Source organism: Natator depressus, chromosome 19 (genome assembly GCF_965152275.1).
Source record: "Natator depressus isolate rNatDep1 chromosome 19, rNatDep2.hap1, whole genome shotgun sequence".
Classification (NCBI taxonomy): Eukaryota; Metazoa; Chordata; order Testudines; family Cheloniidae; genus Natator; species Natator depressus.
The window spans coordinates 8,066,921-8,086,817 of NC_134252.1; the positions used below are offsets into that span (position 1 = coordinate 8,066,921).

The window sequence follows — 19,897 nt, forward strand, 5'->3', positions numbered from 1 at the left end:
AAGTTTATGTGCATGACCGAGGTCAATTATTAACCGCCCAAGTGCGCTTTGTTAAGTTTCAAATGTTGTTCTCTCGTGTTTGTCAGGAGTTGGGAGGCCGATGTTATAATCATATTAATATGCTGCACCCAAGGGGGCAAATTCAGCACTGGTGTAAAGTAGGTGCAAGTCTTTATGACAAGCTCTTAGCCACATGTACTGACTGGTGCTTGTGTTCATAGAATCATAGAATATCAGGGTTGGAAGGGACCTCAGGAGGTCATCTAGCGCAACCCCCTGCTCAAAGCAAGACTGATCCCCAATAGCAGGACCGATCCCCAATATTTATTTTGCCTGTGTTATTTTGCCTGTGTCCAGTTGACATGTTCTGCAAAAGATACTTATGGAATGTCTTATTTCCTAGGAACAAATATCTTGCCTGCCTAGAGTAGAAAACATCTTCAGCACATACTGCATTTCTGGACAAAACAATACAGCACCTTCTTAAAACAGCTTCTCAATAATTCCAGGCAAAGGGCTTAATTCTTCTTTGGTGCGGTCCTGGTAAAGTCAGTGAAATTACACAAGGGATAAATGTGCCTCCTTAGTTGGATGAGAAATAAACCACACTCATACATTTCCTTTGGAACCATACTTGGCTGTAAATGTTCCTGGAATACAATCAAACTCCTAAACACTGAGGCTCTCAGACTGCCCAGTTCCTCAAAGCTACTTAGGCACCAATTGATTTCAGTGGAAGTCAGGAGTCTGAATACCTTTGAGTATCTAGGCATAAGACCCACTGAGGGCTCCATCCTGCACAAGGTGCTCAACTTCCACTGAGTTTAACAGGAGTGGGGGGCTCTCACCACTGCTGCGGTGTGCTCGATGCCTTAGCATATTGAACCACAACTGCATATAAAATGTTGCAGTCCCAGCAGCAGAGTGGCCACAGACCACCCTTGTGCTACAGCCACGTGGGTCAAAGCACATTTTACTTGGGCCAGAACTTAATTTTAGAGTAGGGAGGAAAGAGGTCATTGACTACAAGATAAGTGGGTCAAGGAGATCACTGGTTGACACAGTTGTGGACTAAGTCTGGTAAACTGGGAGGGTTGCCCTAAAATAGTGGGGACTGCTTCTGTTGTTTATCCATCCATCCATGGTGTCTGTAGCACACCCATCACTGTAGTATCTATGAATGCCTGCTATGCTATCATTGTAGTATTCGTATGGTAGAGTTGGTCCAGTCTTCCTTTGGTTGGGTTTATCTGATCTTTAGAAGGTAGGAACCATCAGCCCAGATTTTTAAAGGTACTTAGGCAGCCAATTAGGTGCCTAAATACCACTACAAATCTGGGCCCATGTCTTTTACTCACTAAGTAAAGTCCCAGGCACAAGGAGGGTGCGATCTGCAAATGTTTCATAATACCATTACAGCCAAATGACTTCATTTCCCAGGCAAGGCATTCAGTCACAAATCCTCCCAGGAGCTACAGAGAAAAGCAGCTTTAGATTTTCTTCCTTTTCAAAGAAACAATCCAAAATCTGTCATATGTTTCCTGTGTCAAAGCTCAGGCTTTCAGCAGATTCATGTGTGTGTTGTACACAATGTCACCACAGATGGTTTCTATCGGTAAGGATTTCAGAGTGCTGTCTACTTCTGGGGTCGGGGAGCTCTCTGAGGCGATCATCTTCTTTCTGAACCGCGAGCTGGTTTTCCTCAAAGAGGAGCGCAGCTCCTTGCTTCGGAGGGCGTACACAATGGGATTCACCATGGAGTTCACCAGGCAGAGGGTGCTGCAGAAGGCGAACACCTTTCTGATGTGATCATTCAGGCTGACAAAGAGGCTGTACATCATGAGAGCCAGCACTGGGGACCAGCATGTCATGACAACTGCCAGGACCATCACTAATGTTTTGGCGAGCGTGACGTCCATCCTCATCTTTGCATTCCGCTTCCCAGCCTGGCTTTGGCGTTTCTCCATGTACACTGTGTGCTTATGAGCCTTCCACAGCACCCGGACGTAGGTGTACACTATACACAGCAGCAGAATCATTACCAGGCAGATCCAGCTTGACAGATACTTGCTATCAACAAAGGGAAACAGCTCAGAGCAGGCTGAGTTTAGCCTGCAACAGTTCCACCCCATTAGAGGCAGGAAGGCAGTGATTATGGTAGCTATCCACATCACAGCCATAGCCACCACAGCCCTTTTCCTCGTCACGATGACCTTGTATTCCGATGGCCGATAGATACAGACATAGCGGTCAAATGCCATCAGCAGCAAGCTGCCCAAGGATGCTGTGAAGGACGTGTTGACCCCTCCGAGCTTCAGCAAGAAGATCTCTTTAGAGGAGTCAGTTCTGTTGAAGACATGGAAATCAAGAAAGCTGCAGACAAATACAATGCTGGCCAGGACATCTGCTAGGGCCAGGCTGCTGATGAAGAGGTAGGAAGGCTTTTTCCTGATCTTAGGGGAAGCAAATATCAGATACAACACCAAAGAGTTTTCCAAAATGCACAGAATCCCACAAATGGAGCACAGTAGAGCTATGCTTGTTTTCTGAGCGAAGCTATTAAGGACCATGTAACATTCCATGGGCATGGTATTCATGCTGCAACTGGACACTTTTGCAGTTTCATCCACCTGACATCTCCCCATCATGATTATCCAGGCTCAAAAAGCTTTCCAAAGAGCTGGGGTTTCCTTGGTGAGCCTTCAGATGCTGCTCTGAAAAAAAGATGTAGAGGAGAAAAACTTATATTTGTACCCAGCACAAACAACAACAGACACAGCTAAAGGGACACGAAACAGTCAGAGAATACCCCCCACCCCCAATGCAAAGGATTTGAGACCATACAAAGGAGAAAAGAGACCAGTGAGAAATATTTCTAGGTTCTCTGTCCAAAGAATTGTGTAACACTGGATGGCCAAGGGTAGTGGCAGTGGGGCAGACATAGGGGATGGCATATCTAAGCTGTCAGTTCAAATCCTGCTGCTCTTACTAAGGTGAGTACTTCCACTGACTTTACTGGGATGACCCATGAGATTAGAATGAGCCAGATTTGATCCCAAGTCACTAGAGATCCAGAGCTGTTACCCTCTGATGGTCTCTGTGAAAAGAGTAGGTGATTTCAGTCTGCTCTTGCCACTAAGATATCTTTGCTGTTAGTCTCAGCAGAAATGCCTTGGATTCTATTGTAGTCACCACGAGGGGGCAGTAATAACAAAGCTTCCTATTTGACAGGTCACTGTACATATTATACTGTAGGCCAGTGGTTCTCAACTTTTCCAGACTACTGTACCCCTGAAGCCTGAGCCCTGCTGCCCAGGGCTGAAGCATGTAACTTAGCTTTGCAGGGCCCCCTGTGGCATGGGGCCCCAGGCAGTTGCCCTGCTTGCCACCCCCCAACGCCAGCACTGCACTTGCAACCCCCCCTAAATCCATCCCGCAACCCCCCTGAGGTCACAACCCCCAGGTTGAGACACTCTGATCTAGATGAGTTGACATACCCCCTGGAAGACGTCTGCATACCCCCAGGGATACATGTAGCCCTGGTTAAGAACCACTGCTGTAGGCTATATGGTGTGAAATACAGAGTACTGCCAGTTCCAAGCATTCAAAAATCATGAGATTTGTAAAAATAAATTTGCAGTTCTTGGATTTGCCTTCTGGTTTTTGAGCCTTTAGGGTTGCACTCAGGTCACGTTTTGAAGCTTTTCTGTACGATCATGAGGGCTGAAAAATTACTTAAAAAAAATACAACAGCTGGTATTGTCATGTAATAACATGACTCCAGGAGCTGTGCTTTATAAAAAACATCAACTATTGTGAGACTTATATTGCTTCATCACCCTAATATCTGAGTATTTCCCGAGTATCTAAAAATAGAAATCAATGCTCTTTCTTACTTCCCAGGTTGTAGGAAAAATAGCAGAGTTGGTGAATGGGTTATTTTGCGTGTTAGTTGTGTAGTGTGAGCGAGTGCGGGTGAAGAATTTATTGAGGGACAGGTAAGTCAAAGCCATGAATTTTGCATTTAAGGCCTGATCCAAAGCCATTGAAGTAATGACTTTCTATTGACTTCAGTGGGTTTTGGATGAGGCCCCTTGGTTCTGAAAGTGGTTAGATCTGTGGTCATTCTTCTCTCTTGTGGCCGTGAGTTCCACAGTCTAGACACAAATCCTGTGAAAGTTCTGTGTCAGGTGCTCACAAGGTCCACTTCTTCCACCACTGGAATGCAGACACTGGAGGGGTGGAATGTTGCAGCTATTTAGCAGCGCTGCACAGCAGCTTAGGACAGGTAGGGAAGAATAATTTATCTAAGGGCACGTCTTCACTGGGAACTTTAAAGAGCGGCTGCGGCTGTGCTTTAACATGGCTTGTATAGTCGTGGCATAGCGCTGGGAGAGAGCTCTCCCAGTGCTCTAAAAAAACCGTCTCCACGAGGGGAGGAGCTACCAGCGCTGTTTACACTGAAACTTTACAGCGCTGAAACTTGCAGCACTCGGGAGTGTTTTTTCACACCCTTGAGAGAGAAAGTTGCAGTGCTGTAAAGTGCCAGTGTAGACAAGCCCTAAGTGAAACTGCAAGGGGAATTTAGGGGGGTAGATTGTACACTGATACAGGGCTCAATTAATAAAGAATTAAAGGAGGATAATTTAGTTAATGCAGATCAATATGGAAAACAGATCCAGTCCAATTAACCTGATATTTTTGGATTAGATGACAAGTTTGGTTGATAAAGGTAATAACATTGATGTAATATACTTAGACTTTTGTAAGGCATTTGGCTCGGTACCACGTCACATTTTGATTAAAAACTAGAATGATATAAAATTAACAAAACAATGAGGAGTCCTTGGGGCACCCTAGAGACTAACAAATTTATTTGGGCATAAGCTTTCGTGGGCTGGAACCCACTTCATCAGATGCATGGAGTGGAAAATGGAGTAGGCAGGTATGTATGTGCTGTGTATTTATACCTGCCTACTGTATTTTCCACTCCAGGCATCTGATGAAGTGGGTTATAGCCCACGAAAGCTTATGCCCAAATAAATTTGTTAGTCTCTAAGATGCCACAAGGACTTCTTGTTGTTTTTGCTGATACAGACTAACACGGCTACCACTCCGAAACCTGTCATAAAATTAACATGGCACACATCACATGGATTAAAAAGTGGCTAACTTATTGGTCTCAAAATATCATTGTAAATGGGGACTCATCAGCTGGGTGTGTTTCCAGTGGAGTCCCAGCGGGATTTGTTCTTGGCTCTACGCTATTCATTTTTATCAGCAACCTGGAAGAAAACATATACTCATCACTGATCAATTTGCAGATAACACAAAACGTGGGGAAATGGTAAATAAATGAAGAGGCCAGGTTACTGAATTAGAACAAACTGGATCACTTGGTACTCTGGGTGCAAGCAAGCAATGTGTGGTTTAATACAGTTAAATGTAAATGTATACATCTAGGAACAAAGAATGCAGGCCCTGCTTATACAATGGGGCTCTATTTTGAGAAGCAGTGACTCTGAAAAGTCACTGAGAGTTATTTTACTTCTGTATTTGGCACTGGTGCGACTGCTGCTGGAATCCTGTGTCCAGATCTGGTGCCCTCAATTCAAGAAGGATGTTGATAAATTGGAGAGGGTTCAGAGAAGAGCCAGGAGAATGATTAAAGGGTTAGAAAACCTGCCTTATAGTGATAGACTCAAGGAGCTCAATGTATTTAGCTTAACAAAAAGAAGATTAAGGGGTTACTTGATCACAGTCTATAAGTACTTACGCGGGGAACAAATATTTAATAATGGTATTTTCAATCTAGCAGAGAAAGGTCTAACATGATCAAATGGCTGGAAGTTGAAGCTAGACACATGCAGACCAAAATAGGGTGTACATTTTTGACAGTGAGGGTAAATAACCATTGGAACTGTTTACCAAGGGTTGTGGTGGATTTTCCATCACTGCCAATTTTTAAATTAAGATTGGATTTCGTTTTAGAAGAGGTGCTCTAGTAATCATTTTGGGGACATTCTCTGGCCTGGGTTATCCAGGAGATCAGACTAGTGGTCACAGTGGTCCCTTCTGGCCTTGGAATCTATGAACAATTACCTGAATTGGAATGTGGTTATACCCCAAGAGCACACAGCATCTTTTCACAAGTTCTCTGAGATCTTTAATAACAGCAAGTGATTAGGACCTGGGATTTACGTTTTTTCCTAAAGTAGCCCATTTTCAGCATTCCTGACAGAAGATTAGAAAGTGCCATTCCAGTTCCTGGGACTCAATCCAGCTATTTTGGGAAAACAAGGCACAGATTGAAATATTTAATCTTCATTAAGGACATTTCCATTATGATGATTATTAATACCTAGCTCTTATCTAGCACTTTTCATCAGTAGATCTCAGCATGCTTATGAAAGAGAGACAGTTTATTTTATCTATTATGGTTTTGTAAATCTCAGCCATACTGAAATTGTATTTCTTTCCCTTCAGTCCCTCGTGCTGAAGATGAATTATAGACACTTCAGATTTTCTGTTCAGTTGATTTCATCCTTGGCCATTAGAATGCCACACAAATCAAAGCCCTTAAACACATTTTAACATCTAAACCAGCCAAGTATATTGGTCACAAAACAGAGAAAGAACCATAACTTTCCACAGCCAGATGCAGTACCCACAATGGCCCCGATCCCGAAATGTGATCAGCACAGGCAGATGGTGAATCTCTAGATTCCTGAACCCATGGGGATCGGTTACAGCACAGGGCTGGGGCCCAATGAGTCTCAACAGCACCACTTCTGAGCAGGATAGGGTTTAGGACAGTGTTTATTGAGAGATTTAATGGAGTACTGATGCACTGAGCTTTCCAGTTACAGAGCCGGTGTGTCTGAGATCAGCAAACACCCGCAGGAAGCTAAGGGGCTGGAACGCCCTCATCATCTCTAGCAGCAGATATTCTGATTCTGTCCCAGATCTTACAGGTATGGGGAAAGCTCACTATGCCACAGTCCATGCTGGACCTTGCTTTGCGAATCCAGGACTTCGGTCTGCAGGGTTGTCAATCCAGCTTTTTACAGCAGCACTGAATTTACTCTTTGAAAACCAGTTCAGGAGTCTGGGGAAGGGAGTTCGCCAAGTGTGTGTGTGTATGTGTGTGAGTTGAGAGACAGACAGCACTCCCAGGATGAAAGTCTCTTGTGTGCGGCAGACAAAGTTACAAGGAAACTGCCAACACTCCTCCTTTGCTGGGTGGAGGTATTTCCTAGAAACAAAGCATATGAGTTCAGTCATATCTGGAGCCGGCAGCTCCCCAGTCCCTCCCATTCCCAGAACCCATGGAGATCCTTTGAGGAGTTCTTTCCCGCTTATGAAGCAAACAGCTGGATTTCTCACCAGCTCCTCCTAATTGGGGTTTAATTGTCCTGTTTCCTCCAGCATGAGGAGGAGAAGGTGGGAAAAGGGGTTTATGGATAGATTTGAAGGAAGCAGCTGAGGATGCTTGATAGACAGAGCGAGGGAGATGGTTCCAGTTCTCGGGGCAGTGTGAATGAAGGTGGGAAGCTGAGGGTGAAAGAGGAAGGAAAGAGAGTTGGGAGGAAGGTAGGGAGCTAGGGGATGTCACAGTTACAGGACTCACTGCACCTTGCTCCCCCTTTGGTCTCTCTGAGTGCATCTCCTGAGCTATTCAACCTGGTGCCTATACCTATCTCGGGGCCAGGGGTGGTGTTTGTCCTGTGGTGGCCCCGCAGAAAGCTCAATTCCTGTGCCCATACCAGCGCTGTCACATCATCACGCCGGGCAGAGTGGGTATGCATCCCAATTGCCATTGCACCAGGCGGGGCGCGCGTGTCATTTTGGCTTTCTCTCTGTCTATTTCTAGGGACAAGCAACTGAGTTCTTGCTGTCTCGGGAAGTGCTATTGCCTGGATTGCAGGTGCTTTATGCCACTGCTGCTCGGGGTGGAACTCCATGATTCTCCCACTCTAAAACCCGGCCCTGAGACGCAGCACTCTGTGGATCAACTGTGCTTACTCTGCAGATCTGAGTACAGATCCTGCAGTTCTTCCCTTCAGGAGCCTGTGACCCGTGGTGTACAGGGACCACACAACCGTCTTAAAATCACAGTATGATTTCTTTAGCAGCTGGAATAAAGGAATAGAAAATAAATAGCATTTTAAAACAACAGACAGGCTACATGCATGTCTAGAGTCCTGCTATTCCCTGATGATGACCTAGGAAGGCCTAGCTTCTGCAGACATCCCCAGCAGGCTCTTTTATGAGTCTCTTCCCTCTGGTTTCTCCCAGTGACCCTTCCTCCCTCTCAGAGAGTGTCCCTCTCTAAACCCTCTCTATGGTTCTTTGTTCTCCTGCATTCCTGGGCCTTTTCCAAGAGGCTGACTGGAGACAAAGGCAGAATCAAAGATAATAGTTCAGGCATTGTCCCTTAACAGCTGTTAAGTGTTTGTTGAGAGGTGGCTGTCCTCCTACCTGTCTTTACAGACATACATCTAGCCAGTTAAACCATGACAGTCCTTCAGAAAACATCCCAATAACCAGGCCAACATACGGGATCAAACTATTACAGGGAGAAGGGGAAAAGGAGAACCGAGATGCAAAGGGGACAAAGGCAATATAGGTCAATGGTAATGCATGAATTTAATGTTGTAAGAGACAGGAAGCCATTTCATCTGGCACCACCCTCGCAGTGAGCCGCTCATGCATGATGTAGCTGACACATTAGGAACCTGTGGGCAGAAAGCAGTTTGATGTCACTCTCGAGCAGGCTGTAAAATCTGTTTCCTGGGGAGACCTCAGAACCCCTGGAGCTGGCTGTGGGTAGCTGAGAGAGAAATTTAAATTTCTGCCTGCAGCTGCAGGGGGCATTTTAAAGGGCCGTAATAGAGACAGGACCATTTGAAAATGTCTCTGGATAAATGTTGTAGACAGGTAAATCTGCTGTGCATGCATCTATTAGGGACAAAGAGGCTACAATGCAGGGGAGGAGCGAAGCACCAAAACCCCACAGGAGGCTTCTCATATCTGCAGCTGCAAAAGGGACATGGGAACTAGAGATGGGCCCAATCCCCAGCTGTGGTTAATCAGGGTAGCTCCATCGAGATTAATGGGATGATGCCCATTTACAGGATCTGGCCCCCAAAACCTAGATCTGGGCAGCCTTGAACTTTGGGGGAGATTGGAATCAGATGTTTTCCAGTGCTGCACTTCTATGATTTTTTATAATGGGCCACACCAAAATGCTGGATCATGTCTGCACTTTATTAACCAGCCCAAGGTGTGGCTAATGTTTCTAGCACAAGATGCACGGTCTCAAAAACAGGAAATCCTGAGCAAATCCACTTCTTCATTTGAGACTCTAGGCCTTAGGGACTTTCCTTTCTTCTCCCAGGTGGCTTGTTTCCGAGAGAGAGAAAGAGAGAGAGTAAAATCCCTTCACACTTTCAAACAGCCGCTTCTATCACTTGGTGATCTGTTATCCCCATCTCTGCTGAGTGATCACATCTCCAGGAAGACAATCAAGAGAAATACTCAGAGACTTTAAGGTCAGAATTGACCATTGTGATAATCTAGTCTACAAAGCCACTGTCCTGGCTGGCTGTGACCAAATCCTCTGAGAGGAAGAAAAACTGTTAATTGCCCATGGAAAGAGCATTCTCCAGCTTGCTTGAGGGATTATCCAACAGCAGCTGGAAGGGGTTTAGGAGATGGAGGTTTCTGAGGTTTGTCAGAGGGAGATGGAGCCTTTCACCTCAAGGTCACCACATCCAATCCAGGTTGGTAGTGACCAAAAGCCGTTATCTGTTATGCATAGGCACAGAACATCAGAGCCGTGTGTCTGTCAGTCTAAGTACAGCGAGTTGGTGGGTTTCGCTCTAGATCCTGGTGGACAGGCCTCCAGATGGCAATAATCACCATCACTATAGCACCCCATCGATGGCTGCAGCCCTGAACCCCAGCGCATTGGCCATCCTGAATCCCAGCCCTGAACATTGGAGCTTCAGCTGTTAGTGGAAAATGTTTTCAAGTTGAAAGCACTGGCTGCATCTTTCTCACGCGAGGTTAAAAATCCCCAGGCCCTAAACACCAGCAATATTCTTTGAAAAGAGGAAATGTCCAAAGAGAGTAAGCCACAGAAGAGACAAGCAGTTATTGCAACAACTAGCAAAATACCACAGAAACAAACAGGGCTGGTGGGGGAAAGTGAGGGGGGTGGGAGAAAGCTGCACAGAGTGAGAGGAACTGAGCAGTATTTGCTGTGGATTGATGAACTGCTGGAGGTTTCAGGTATTTGTGCCTGATGGCCATGCGGTCTCCCTCAGTGACCTTTTCAGTTAGATGACTACAGCAGCCATAGGTAGCAAATGGGGGACAGGAGGGAAAGCGATGGAAAAGGTCTCGAAGACCTTTCCACACAAAGACTTCAGCACTGACGGGTGATTTGTAGTTTCCATCCCCAGATGACTCCCCTTGTTACTTTCACCCCTGCCTCCCCTGTCACACTAAACACTGCAATTGCTTTGGATGCAGGACACACACCGTGCTAGTAGGTGTCATTGTCCATCCAGCTCAGTTTTATATTGGGCCTGATCCAATGTCTATTAAAAGAACAATCTTTTGACTTCAAGGGATATTGAATAAGGCCCACGGCATAGAGCTGTCAAGTGCAGAGGTGCAGAAGGGCTGTGGCTGAGAAGAGTAACCCAGGTGATTCGGGGGCTGGATAGACCAAAGTATAAAGAAAGAGTAAAACAGCCAAATAGGAATATGTTGGCTAAACACAGAGTGTGGAGGGAGGGACAACCGGACGGTCAGACGCACAAGAAGATAATACAGTGGACAGAGAGATTTGTTCAAGAGGCATAATCAATGTCTGTGAGTATCTGAAGCCCGTAAATACCATGGGCCCAATAGAGGGCTCCTGACACAGCAGAACCAGCATGTTCCTGCTGCCTGGGACAGAGCCCAGCTTTGTGGGACCTCCTTGCACATCCCTGCATGGTGGAGGGCCGGTCAGGCCGGGTGGGGCCCAGGCATGGTTAGAGGGTTAGAGGGTCCTTGCCATTCTGGGGTCTCCATGAGAACAATGGGAGTTTTGCCTGAGAAAGGACTAAGGGTGAAAACCAGCACAAGGCCTATGCAACAGTCCAGTAGGGCTTATATGGGACTCAGGTGGTTTCTAAGGCCATCTCTACAGGGAGGTGGATTTCATCCTGCACATGGAACCTGAGTCAGGAACTCAGGACTTGGCTCCAAATATTCACAGAAGCAGGACAAGAAGAATAAAGTCTGTGATGTTTTGGGATTAGCTAACGTTACAACACGGAGATGGACCCAGAACAAAGCCCCCAAATCCGAACACCCTCCATAGTCTCAGGAAGTTGGGCCCAGATCTGAACTCCATGTTTCAGGACTATCCCTGCTATAAAATAATCCCAAGAAGCTGGTAAGAAATAGAGGAGGTGAGCTGGAGCGAAAGGAGAACAGTAGCTTTAATAAAGAGTGACTGGCCTGAGGTAAAACAGATAAGTGCTGATCCTGCCTAGCTGAGGTTCCTACAGCTGAGGGCCATTACTTCCCTGCCTCAGCGCATGTCCAGAGATATTTACTCTACAAAGACTGGGGCTTGATCCTACTCTTATTGAGATCAACGGCAAAACTCACAATGAGGTCCAAGGCAGCAGGCGTGGGTGCCAAGTTAGCCTTAACATATCACCCTTGGAGCTTTGAGCTGCATGAGATTTCCCCAGCTCCCACGCAGAACTAGAAAGGAACTTGTTCCTGAAATACAGGTAAAGGAAACTGTTGTATCACATGGGCCCAGTAAAATCCTGGGGAAAGCATCAGTGCCGCTGAGCACTGTGACGACAGACAGACCGATGCACGTGAAAGCCCTGACCCCGCAAAGTCTTGTGCACTATGCACATGTTCTGCTTTCAGCACGTCAACAGGAATGTTCCCATGCATCAAGTTAAGTAAGTGGGTCAGTTGCGGAAGGAACAGGGGCCGAAGTGTTATCTTCCAACGTTCTGAATACAGCAGCTAACCCTTATCACAAATCAGCCCATGCAGAACATTTTGCACAATCACCGGAAAGGGGTACATAACGTTCATTCCACAGGCCGAACCTGTCCCCTCTTATTGGCTGCAAAAGGAATCTTCAGGGACAGGTGGCTTTGAAGGAAATCAGACTTTGCCAGTTGAAAAACTGGTTTCAGAGTAACAGCCGTGTTAGTCTGTATTTGCAAAAAGAAAAGGAGTACTTGTGGCACCTTAGAGACTAACCAATTTATTTGAGCATAAGCTTTCGTGAGCTACAGCTCACTTCATCGGATGCATCCGATGAAGTGAGCTGTAGCTCACGAAAGCTTATGCTCAAATAAATTGGTTAGTCTCTAAGGTGCCACAAGTACTCCTTTTCTTTTTGCCAGTTGAAAAAGCGGGACTGAGACCCTTTCAAAAAGAGCAAGATAATCGCTCAGTGGTCTTCTTTGCATCCCAGGTTTCTGTGAGCACAGTCGCTGCTGAAACAGTGCCACAGGTAGTGGGCAGGTCTCCTGGAAGGTGCACAGACACAGCAAGGGTTCAGCGGTGTGTGAAAAGGCACAGGGACACTGTGGGAAGCAGGAGAATAGGGAATAGCCCAGGAGTGGCCAAACTGCGGCTCGTGAGCCACATCATGTGGCTATTTTACAGTTACAGTGCGGCTCACAGAGCCCCCCACTCTCCCGCCATTCTCCGCCTACCAGACTGGGAGTAGGGGGGAGCTCAAGGCTTCCGCCCTGCGGCGGGGTGATGGGGCAAGGGGCTTCTGCCAGAGACGACAGGTGCCTGCTGGGAGCTGGGGGGGCACAATTTAAAGGTTTGCTCCCCCCAACAGCTTGAGTCACACCCCCGCTCTTATCCTCAGCGGCACCTCCATGCAGCTCCCCGGTGTTAGCCCCGCCTGGAGAAGCAGTGGCAAACACCTGGGAGCTGCAGGGAAGGGGCGCTGCTTTTGCTCCACAAGGAGAGGCAGCAGCAAAAGCAGCATCTCTCCCTGCAGCTCCCAGCTGTTTGCTTCTGCACCTCCCCAGGGCCGCAGCTCCCAGCTGGCCGGCTCCAGCAGCAGCCATGCGGGGAGAGGGGCCCAGTGGCACCATGTGACCAAACGGGGCCTTCAAACCCTGGCAAAAATTGGCAGGACAGATGACACCACACGTCACCTCTGACTTCTCCCCAGCAGGGAGGGATTCTTGGGGCTTCAGCCCCAGGGGGTGCGCCTGCCGGGTCTCAGGATGTCAGCAGGAGCAGGTCAGAAGCCCCGAGCCCCAGCAGGCACCTCTCACGCAGCTGAAGCCCCGGCAGGTGCGTCCTGGCTCTCAAACTTCTGAAGATTGTTGTCTATGGCTTGCAGGGTCGGTAAGTTTGGCCACCCCTGGAACAGGCAAAGAGAAATGACTTGGCAGATCCTGGGGGAAGTGGTCAATTACAGAGGAGATGTAATTATGTTAAATATTATTTATTATTACCAAAATACAGTTTTTCACCCGTGGATCTCAAAGCACTTTACCCAGGTGGAAAAATCCACATGTTAGATGGGGAAATGGCAGAGCTGGGACTAGAACCTAGGTAGGAAAAGCTGTGCTGGGTGTTACAGGTAAGGGTGAGAAATTTCAATCTGACATGGAAAGCAGTTGGAGGCCTATGATAAAAGGAAAAGGCAATCCATACACAAGGAAGGAGCCAGTCAGCGAATGTGGGTGATTTTTTCCCCCCTAGAAGTTTCTGTTTTATAAATAATTTCCCCCCCATTAATATCTCTGTGGCTGGCTCCCTTAAGCAATTGCTTAATCATCTCTGTAGGAGGAGTCTCACTCCCATCCTCTTAGGGGGACTCTCTCAGCCTCCAATGCAGCTATAACAATCAATGCCTTAATATTGTTTGGCAACACTGATTCCTCCAGCACCTCGAATCCACACAAGCTAAAGTATGGTTGGATCCCAGAGCCTTGTATTGGAGTAAGAACTGTGATTCTGCTGCTCTTAATGACGCTGCTTATGGCAGGGATATAGGGCATAAGGCAATTTGAGAGGTGGCTGCCTACATCTCCGGAGATTAGTCACCAGACCAACTCTCAATATATGCTCTGGTGACCAGTAAAATCTGTTTAACGGGCTCACTCCTGCCCCCACTAAAGTCAGTGAGAGTTTTGCCACTTGACGTCAGCGGCAACAAGGTTAGGTCCAATATTTATATTTGGGAAACACCCTCCAGCATACAGAATTGGTGGTATCTTTAACATTCCACCTTGAGGTTTCCCAGAAGCCGCTCACTTGAATGAAGTGACACATATACACTAGGTGAGAACACACTTATGTCTAGAGATGGGCTCAAATCGAATGCCTTGATTTGAACACCTTAGAAATGTCCTGGGCGCAAGCCAAACCCTAGGCTGAATTTCACTGCCAGGCCTAGTCACTCTGGTCCCAAGAACTCCTGGACTTTTGGTAGAAAAACTGGATCTCAGTTATGCAGCAAGCATCCCATTGTGCCAAGGATTTTATGCTCTGATTGCCCCCTTCTTGTTTACTGCAGCTGTTCTTGGAAACATGCCACGTGCCGCAGAGCAACATTAACTACTGCATGCTGATATTGAACCTGACAACCTGCTCCTCTCTAGAGAGAGAGAAGTCATGCCGCTAGATAAATTGGGGCACGTCTGAGAGCTCGGTGGAGGCAGGAAGATTACCAGCAACCTCCTAACTCCTCTTGTTCCATTTGGGTTTCTAGAAAAGGAACAGCTTCTTCCCACAAATACAGCACAGCCTTGATTATCCAAACCTCTGCGGCCAAAACCCAACATTACCCAAATCACGGTTACCACCTTTGACATCTACGCATTCGACTGAAAATTCCCTTCCGTATCTGAAACATCAGTGATCTGAACATTTTCAGTGCTCCTCCCACATCAGCCAGAGAATGGAAGTCGTACTGCGTATCAGAAAAGCAAAATTAAGGCCGCAGGACCTTTGTGATGGACTCACAATACAGGCACCAGTCCCCAAATGTTTCTAAATCAACTAAAAAATGACTTCTAATAGGATGACCGTTTCACTACTTATTTTGTGAGGAGCCTACAGAACAATGGGAGCTTTCTGGAAAATCAGATTTTAATTAACAAGATGAAAGACGGTTGTGCGGTTGACGAAACGGTGCAATGCGTCAAAAGCTATGGGTTATATTACTCGCTCTATGAGTCTGGGCAAGTCATTTGCTGTACGCTTGCCTGTGACTCATTTTCCTTTTCGGTAGAACGGAGATATTGCCCCCGAAATCACAGAGAGGCGGTGGCACTAACATGCCCTGAGTTAGTCAGTGTTACAGCACTAGAAGGGCAAAGTGCTATTATAAAATATTTATTTTGGTAAAGTGTCAAACTGCAGCATGTTTTTAGCGGGGGGTGGGGAGGCGGGGAATCTGTCTAATGCAGTCCAGCACACACTGATCTTCCCATCAATATTGTTGAGACATGATCTCTGTGCTATGGGTGCTGGGAAGGAGGTAGTTGATATACGGAAGAGGAGCTGATGGAGGCAGCGTACAGTAGGGTGTTGAATTACCTCGTTGGCTATCCCCTTGCTTTTTACAGTTGAAGCTTGTGGATTAAGCTGCCTAAAGCCACCGTTCCCCTCCGCTGAAGTCATTTGGAGTTTTCCCATTGACGTCAGACCCTGAGTGCCGGATTTACAGAAAAGCTCAGGTCCCATTTAGTCAAATAAGTGCCTAGATATACAGAAGAGTTCAGCACATTGGGTTCTGAGTGCTTGAAAATCTGTCCCTAAATTAACAAAATTTTTTTTACATGGGAATATAGCTTTAACTTGTGCAATCAGAAAATATACCCATGTTTGGACAGTGCCTACCACTATGGGATGGGCCTCTAAGCATTGTGATAGCACTAAAAAACTTATTATCACCACCATCACCTCACTGCCCTTAGCATGATAGGGAGCGAGCTTAAGAATGAACAGTTCTTTGAATAATTTCCCCGAGGTGTGAGACAAAATCTCCCTCTAGCTCCCACCCCCCAACATCAGACATGCAGCTCTTATCCCACCTCTGTTGCATAGCATAAGGAAGATCTCACTTCTCCGTTTTCACTGAATTCCCCCCGATCCTCATCCCCTCTCTCAAGTCTGTGATAGAAAGGGCTGCATCTTGCTCCAAGCCTAGATCAGTTTAATTTTGTGTATTTACTACAAGACTCCAAAATCAGAGAGAATATCCTAGGACCAGATTCCCCTCCTGCGCCCCGGTCCATCTTTCTTGGCAACTGGGCTGTTTGACGTTGTTTGGACATACACATACCTAGAGTGTGTCCTTCTTCTTGCCGCCTGACAGTGGCTAGTGGCACCAAGAGCAGAGAATGAGGAAGCATCAGCTTCCAGGGCACAGGAGTAGAAACATCAGGGGCAATAACACAAGTAGAATGCCCCAAATGGTCCCCTATCCTACAGTAAAAAAAGATCTATCTGGCTTTAAGATTAAACTTGATAAGTTTATGGAGGAGATGGTATGATGGGATAACATGGTTTTGGTAATTAAATATTCATAGTAAATAGCCCCAATGGCCTGTGATGGGATATCAGATGGGGTGGGATCTGAGTTACCCAGGAAAGAATTTTCTGTAGTATCTGGCTAGTGAATCTTGCCCACATGCTCAGGGTTCAGCTGATTGCCATATTTGGGGTCGGGAAGGAATTTTCCTCCAGGGCAGATTGGAAGAGGCCCTGGAGGTTTTTCGCCTTCCTCTGTAGCATGGGGCATGGGTCACTTGCTGGAGGATTCTCTGCTCCTTGAAGTCTTTAAACCACGATTTGAGGACTTCAATAGCTCAGACACAGGTGAGAGGTTTTTTGCAGGAGTGGTGGGTGAAATTCTGTGGCCTGCGTTGTGCAGGAGGTCAGACTAGATGATCATAATGGTCCCTTCTGACCTAAATATCTATGAATAAGTATGAAAAACAACCAGTTCATAGGCACACGCTGACTGAGGGTTGTCTGCACTGCAGTGGGAGATGTGATTGCAGCACATGTAGACATACCCAAACCAGTTTTAATCTAGATAGTGCAAGTACCAACAGCAGTGAAGTTGCAGCAACATGGACTTCAGCAAGGGCTAGCTACCTGAATAAGTACCCAGCGTCCCGTCTTTTATAGCCCATGCTGCTGCTACTTCGCTGCCACTGGTACTCAGGCACAGGTGCTGCAATCACATCTCCAATTGCAGTGTAGACATGCCCTAAGTGACAAGTCTCTCTCTGTTACTCACAAAAAGGAAAGGAGGACTTGTGGCACCTTAGAGACTAACAAATTTATTTGCGCATAAGACATCTCTGTTACTCAGCGCTAGTATTTATAGCTGGGATTTTCATAAGGTCCCACCCTATCACAGTAAAAATGTAGGGCCCAATTTTGCTGCTTTTACTCACATTGAATAATATCTTACTTCTCAGGTAGTCCCCTTGGAATCTCGCCCCATTTTCAAAGGAGAGCAGAAAGGTGCTGCCGCGCCTCTGCTGAGCCAGCGAAAAACAAACAAAAACCCCCACGGGCATGTGTAAAACAAGGCTCTGCAGGCATAATCATAGAATATTGGGGTTGGAAGGGACTTCAGGAGGTCATCTACTCCAACCCCCTACTCAAAGCAGGACCAATCCCCAATTTTTGCCCCAGATCCCTAAATGGCCCCCTCAAGGATTGAACTCACAACCCTGGGTTTAGTAGGCCAATGCTCAAACCACTGTGGATTATCTTGCCAAATGGAAATGCTGGAAGCCCCCATCTCTTGAGACATTGAAAACTAGACAGGAGAAAGCAACAGACACTATTCTATGGCAGTTCCGAAGCCAGAGTGAGGAAAAGAATTTCCACCCAATTGTACATACAGCTTGGTTACCAGTAACGGGAAAAGTATCTGACAGTTTCATGGGTTTATGGCTCAGTATTACAGACTGTGAAGACTGCTAGCATATGGCAACAAGACCGTCATATTTTTAAGTTTGATTCTGATCCCACTTACACCAGTGGGTAATTTCATTGACTTCAGTGGAGGTTTAATCTAAAGGAGAATATGGCCCCTGTGATTCATTTCAGCTATCAAACTTATGCTGCATTGCTCAGAGTAGCATAGGTTTCTCTTCTCACTTGTAATAGTTTCTCTGCTTATTGAGACACTATGCAATTCATACAAATTAATCAATATCACAGTTAATTAAGGTAACATTACATTAATGCTGCTGTGATCAATGTTCAGAAAGCACCATGAAGACGTAATATTCTTCATTCAGATAGGTTATCATAAGCCCTTTTCAGAGCTTTGAGATTTTTAATAAAGTAACACACTTTTTAATGCTCAACAGTTAATAAAAACAATTAAAAGAGTTTGTGTGATACATAATCATCACCACCACCAACGCACTAACTCGTCTCCCTCTGGCTGTTTTAAATATTAAAACACCTTTGGCTTTGTATATATTTTAATTTTAATATGATTTATAGTTTCCATCTAGGAAATGTTTTGGCATTTTTCTGGATATTAGCTAATCATCCGGGCTTGTCTAAATGATCCTCTCAAAGACAGGCCTGTTGTTTCTGAAGTCCTTGACGTTAAGAAAATGGCAGAAATTCAGTATTGAATGGTATTTTAAAAAACAATTCTCTCATGCAAAATATGTGCCGGTATACGAACAGCATTTGCAGATGAAATACAGTGATAAAGCGTCGCAAAGTAATGCTTCTGTTATTACACAACAATCTACAAGTACTGAAGTATAATAAGTCTTAGCCTTTGTGTAGGACTTTTTAACTTCAGAGAGAGCTATACAAACAGATACCATACTCAGTGCTTCTAACTGGATAGATAATATTTGGCAACAACTCTGAGGTTTCTAAAGTAATTATTCATAAAACAAGAGGAAAACAAGCCAGTGTAGATTCTGCAGTTTGAAGATCTACCTTTAATGCTCTCATGGAGAAAGCATTCCCTACAAACATCAGTTCTCCCACGCCAAGCGTTACTTTGCATTGCAGTGTGTCTGAAATAATACAGGACAAGGAGCCCATCAAACAATCAAAGGTGAATTCTGCCCCCTCCCAAAATGATAATGCACCTCTTCGAACCCTCAGCAAAATTCTTCCAGACCTTGTGTGTGTATCAACACCGCTGAATTTTAAGGCGTGGCATGCTTTATTGTGGGAAAAAGGGAAAAAAAAGAACTTTGCATGAAAGATATACCTTGGGGATAGTGAATGAAATCTACTCACATGGTTTTGCTTGGGTGTCAGGCGGGAGATGCTTTTGGGACTTCCCATCCTTCCAACTGTCAGTGTATCTTGTACAGCTGTGCACTGGTGACTGCTGCTTTCTCCTCTATTCTGACTTCCGCTCTGGTTCTGCTTATTCTTCCCCTGGGTAGAAGTTTGTGTTAGTCCCTTCCCCAATCTCTCACTCTTCTTTATGTTCTCTTGGTGGAAAATATGTAATAAGTTTTTCCTTCCCTCCCCACTTCCTCTCTGGGTTTTGTGCTCTGCCTTTCTGGTCATTAGAAGAACTGTAGTGATGGATGTTTAAAACCTGTCTCAGATGCAGGGAGTCAATTTGCTTACCAAGGGTTTTCTTCTCAGTCTTCTCCAAGTGTAAAGAGTCTCATAGGAAAGAAACATTCAGGCTTCATTTGCCTGATTTTTAGGGTTGGGGGGAGGACTATGATTGTATCATCTTATTCTTTTTACTCCCTTCTGTTCTGGATTTAAAACCTGAGGCTGTATGAACTTCCCCTTGGCATCAGCATCAGCCAGCATGTCTGTCAACAGGCTTGTGTTGGAAAATCCTCACTCCCGAGTC

The 19,897-nt window shown here is 45.8% G+C and overlaps 1 protein-coding gene across 1 annotated transcript; it reads right to left on the bottom strand.

Annotated features, from left to right (window-relative positions):
* Positions 1-1,553: 1,553 nt before the first annotated feature.
* On the bottom strand, positions 1,554-19,366 carry CNR2 (cannabinoid receptor 2). Its single transcript, XM_074934726.1, has 2 exons — positions 19,318-19,366; positions 1,554-2,714 (listed from the first exon to the last, which is right to left on the bottom strand). Exon 2 carries the CDS (start codon positions 2,646-2,648, stop codon positions 1,554-1,556), a length of 1,095 nt encoding a protein of 364 aa, XP_074790827.1. The 5' UTR covers positions 2,649-2,714; positions 19,318-19,366.
* Between the last annotated feature and the right edge of the window lie 531 nt (positions 19,367-19,897).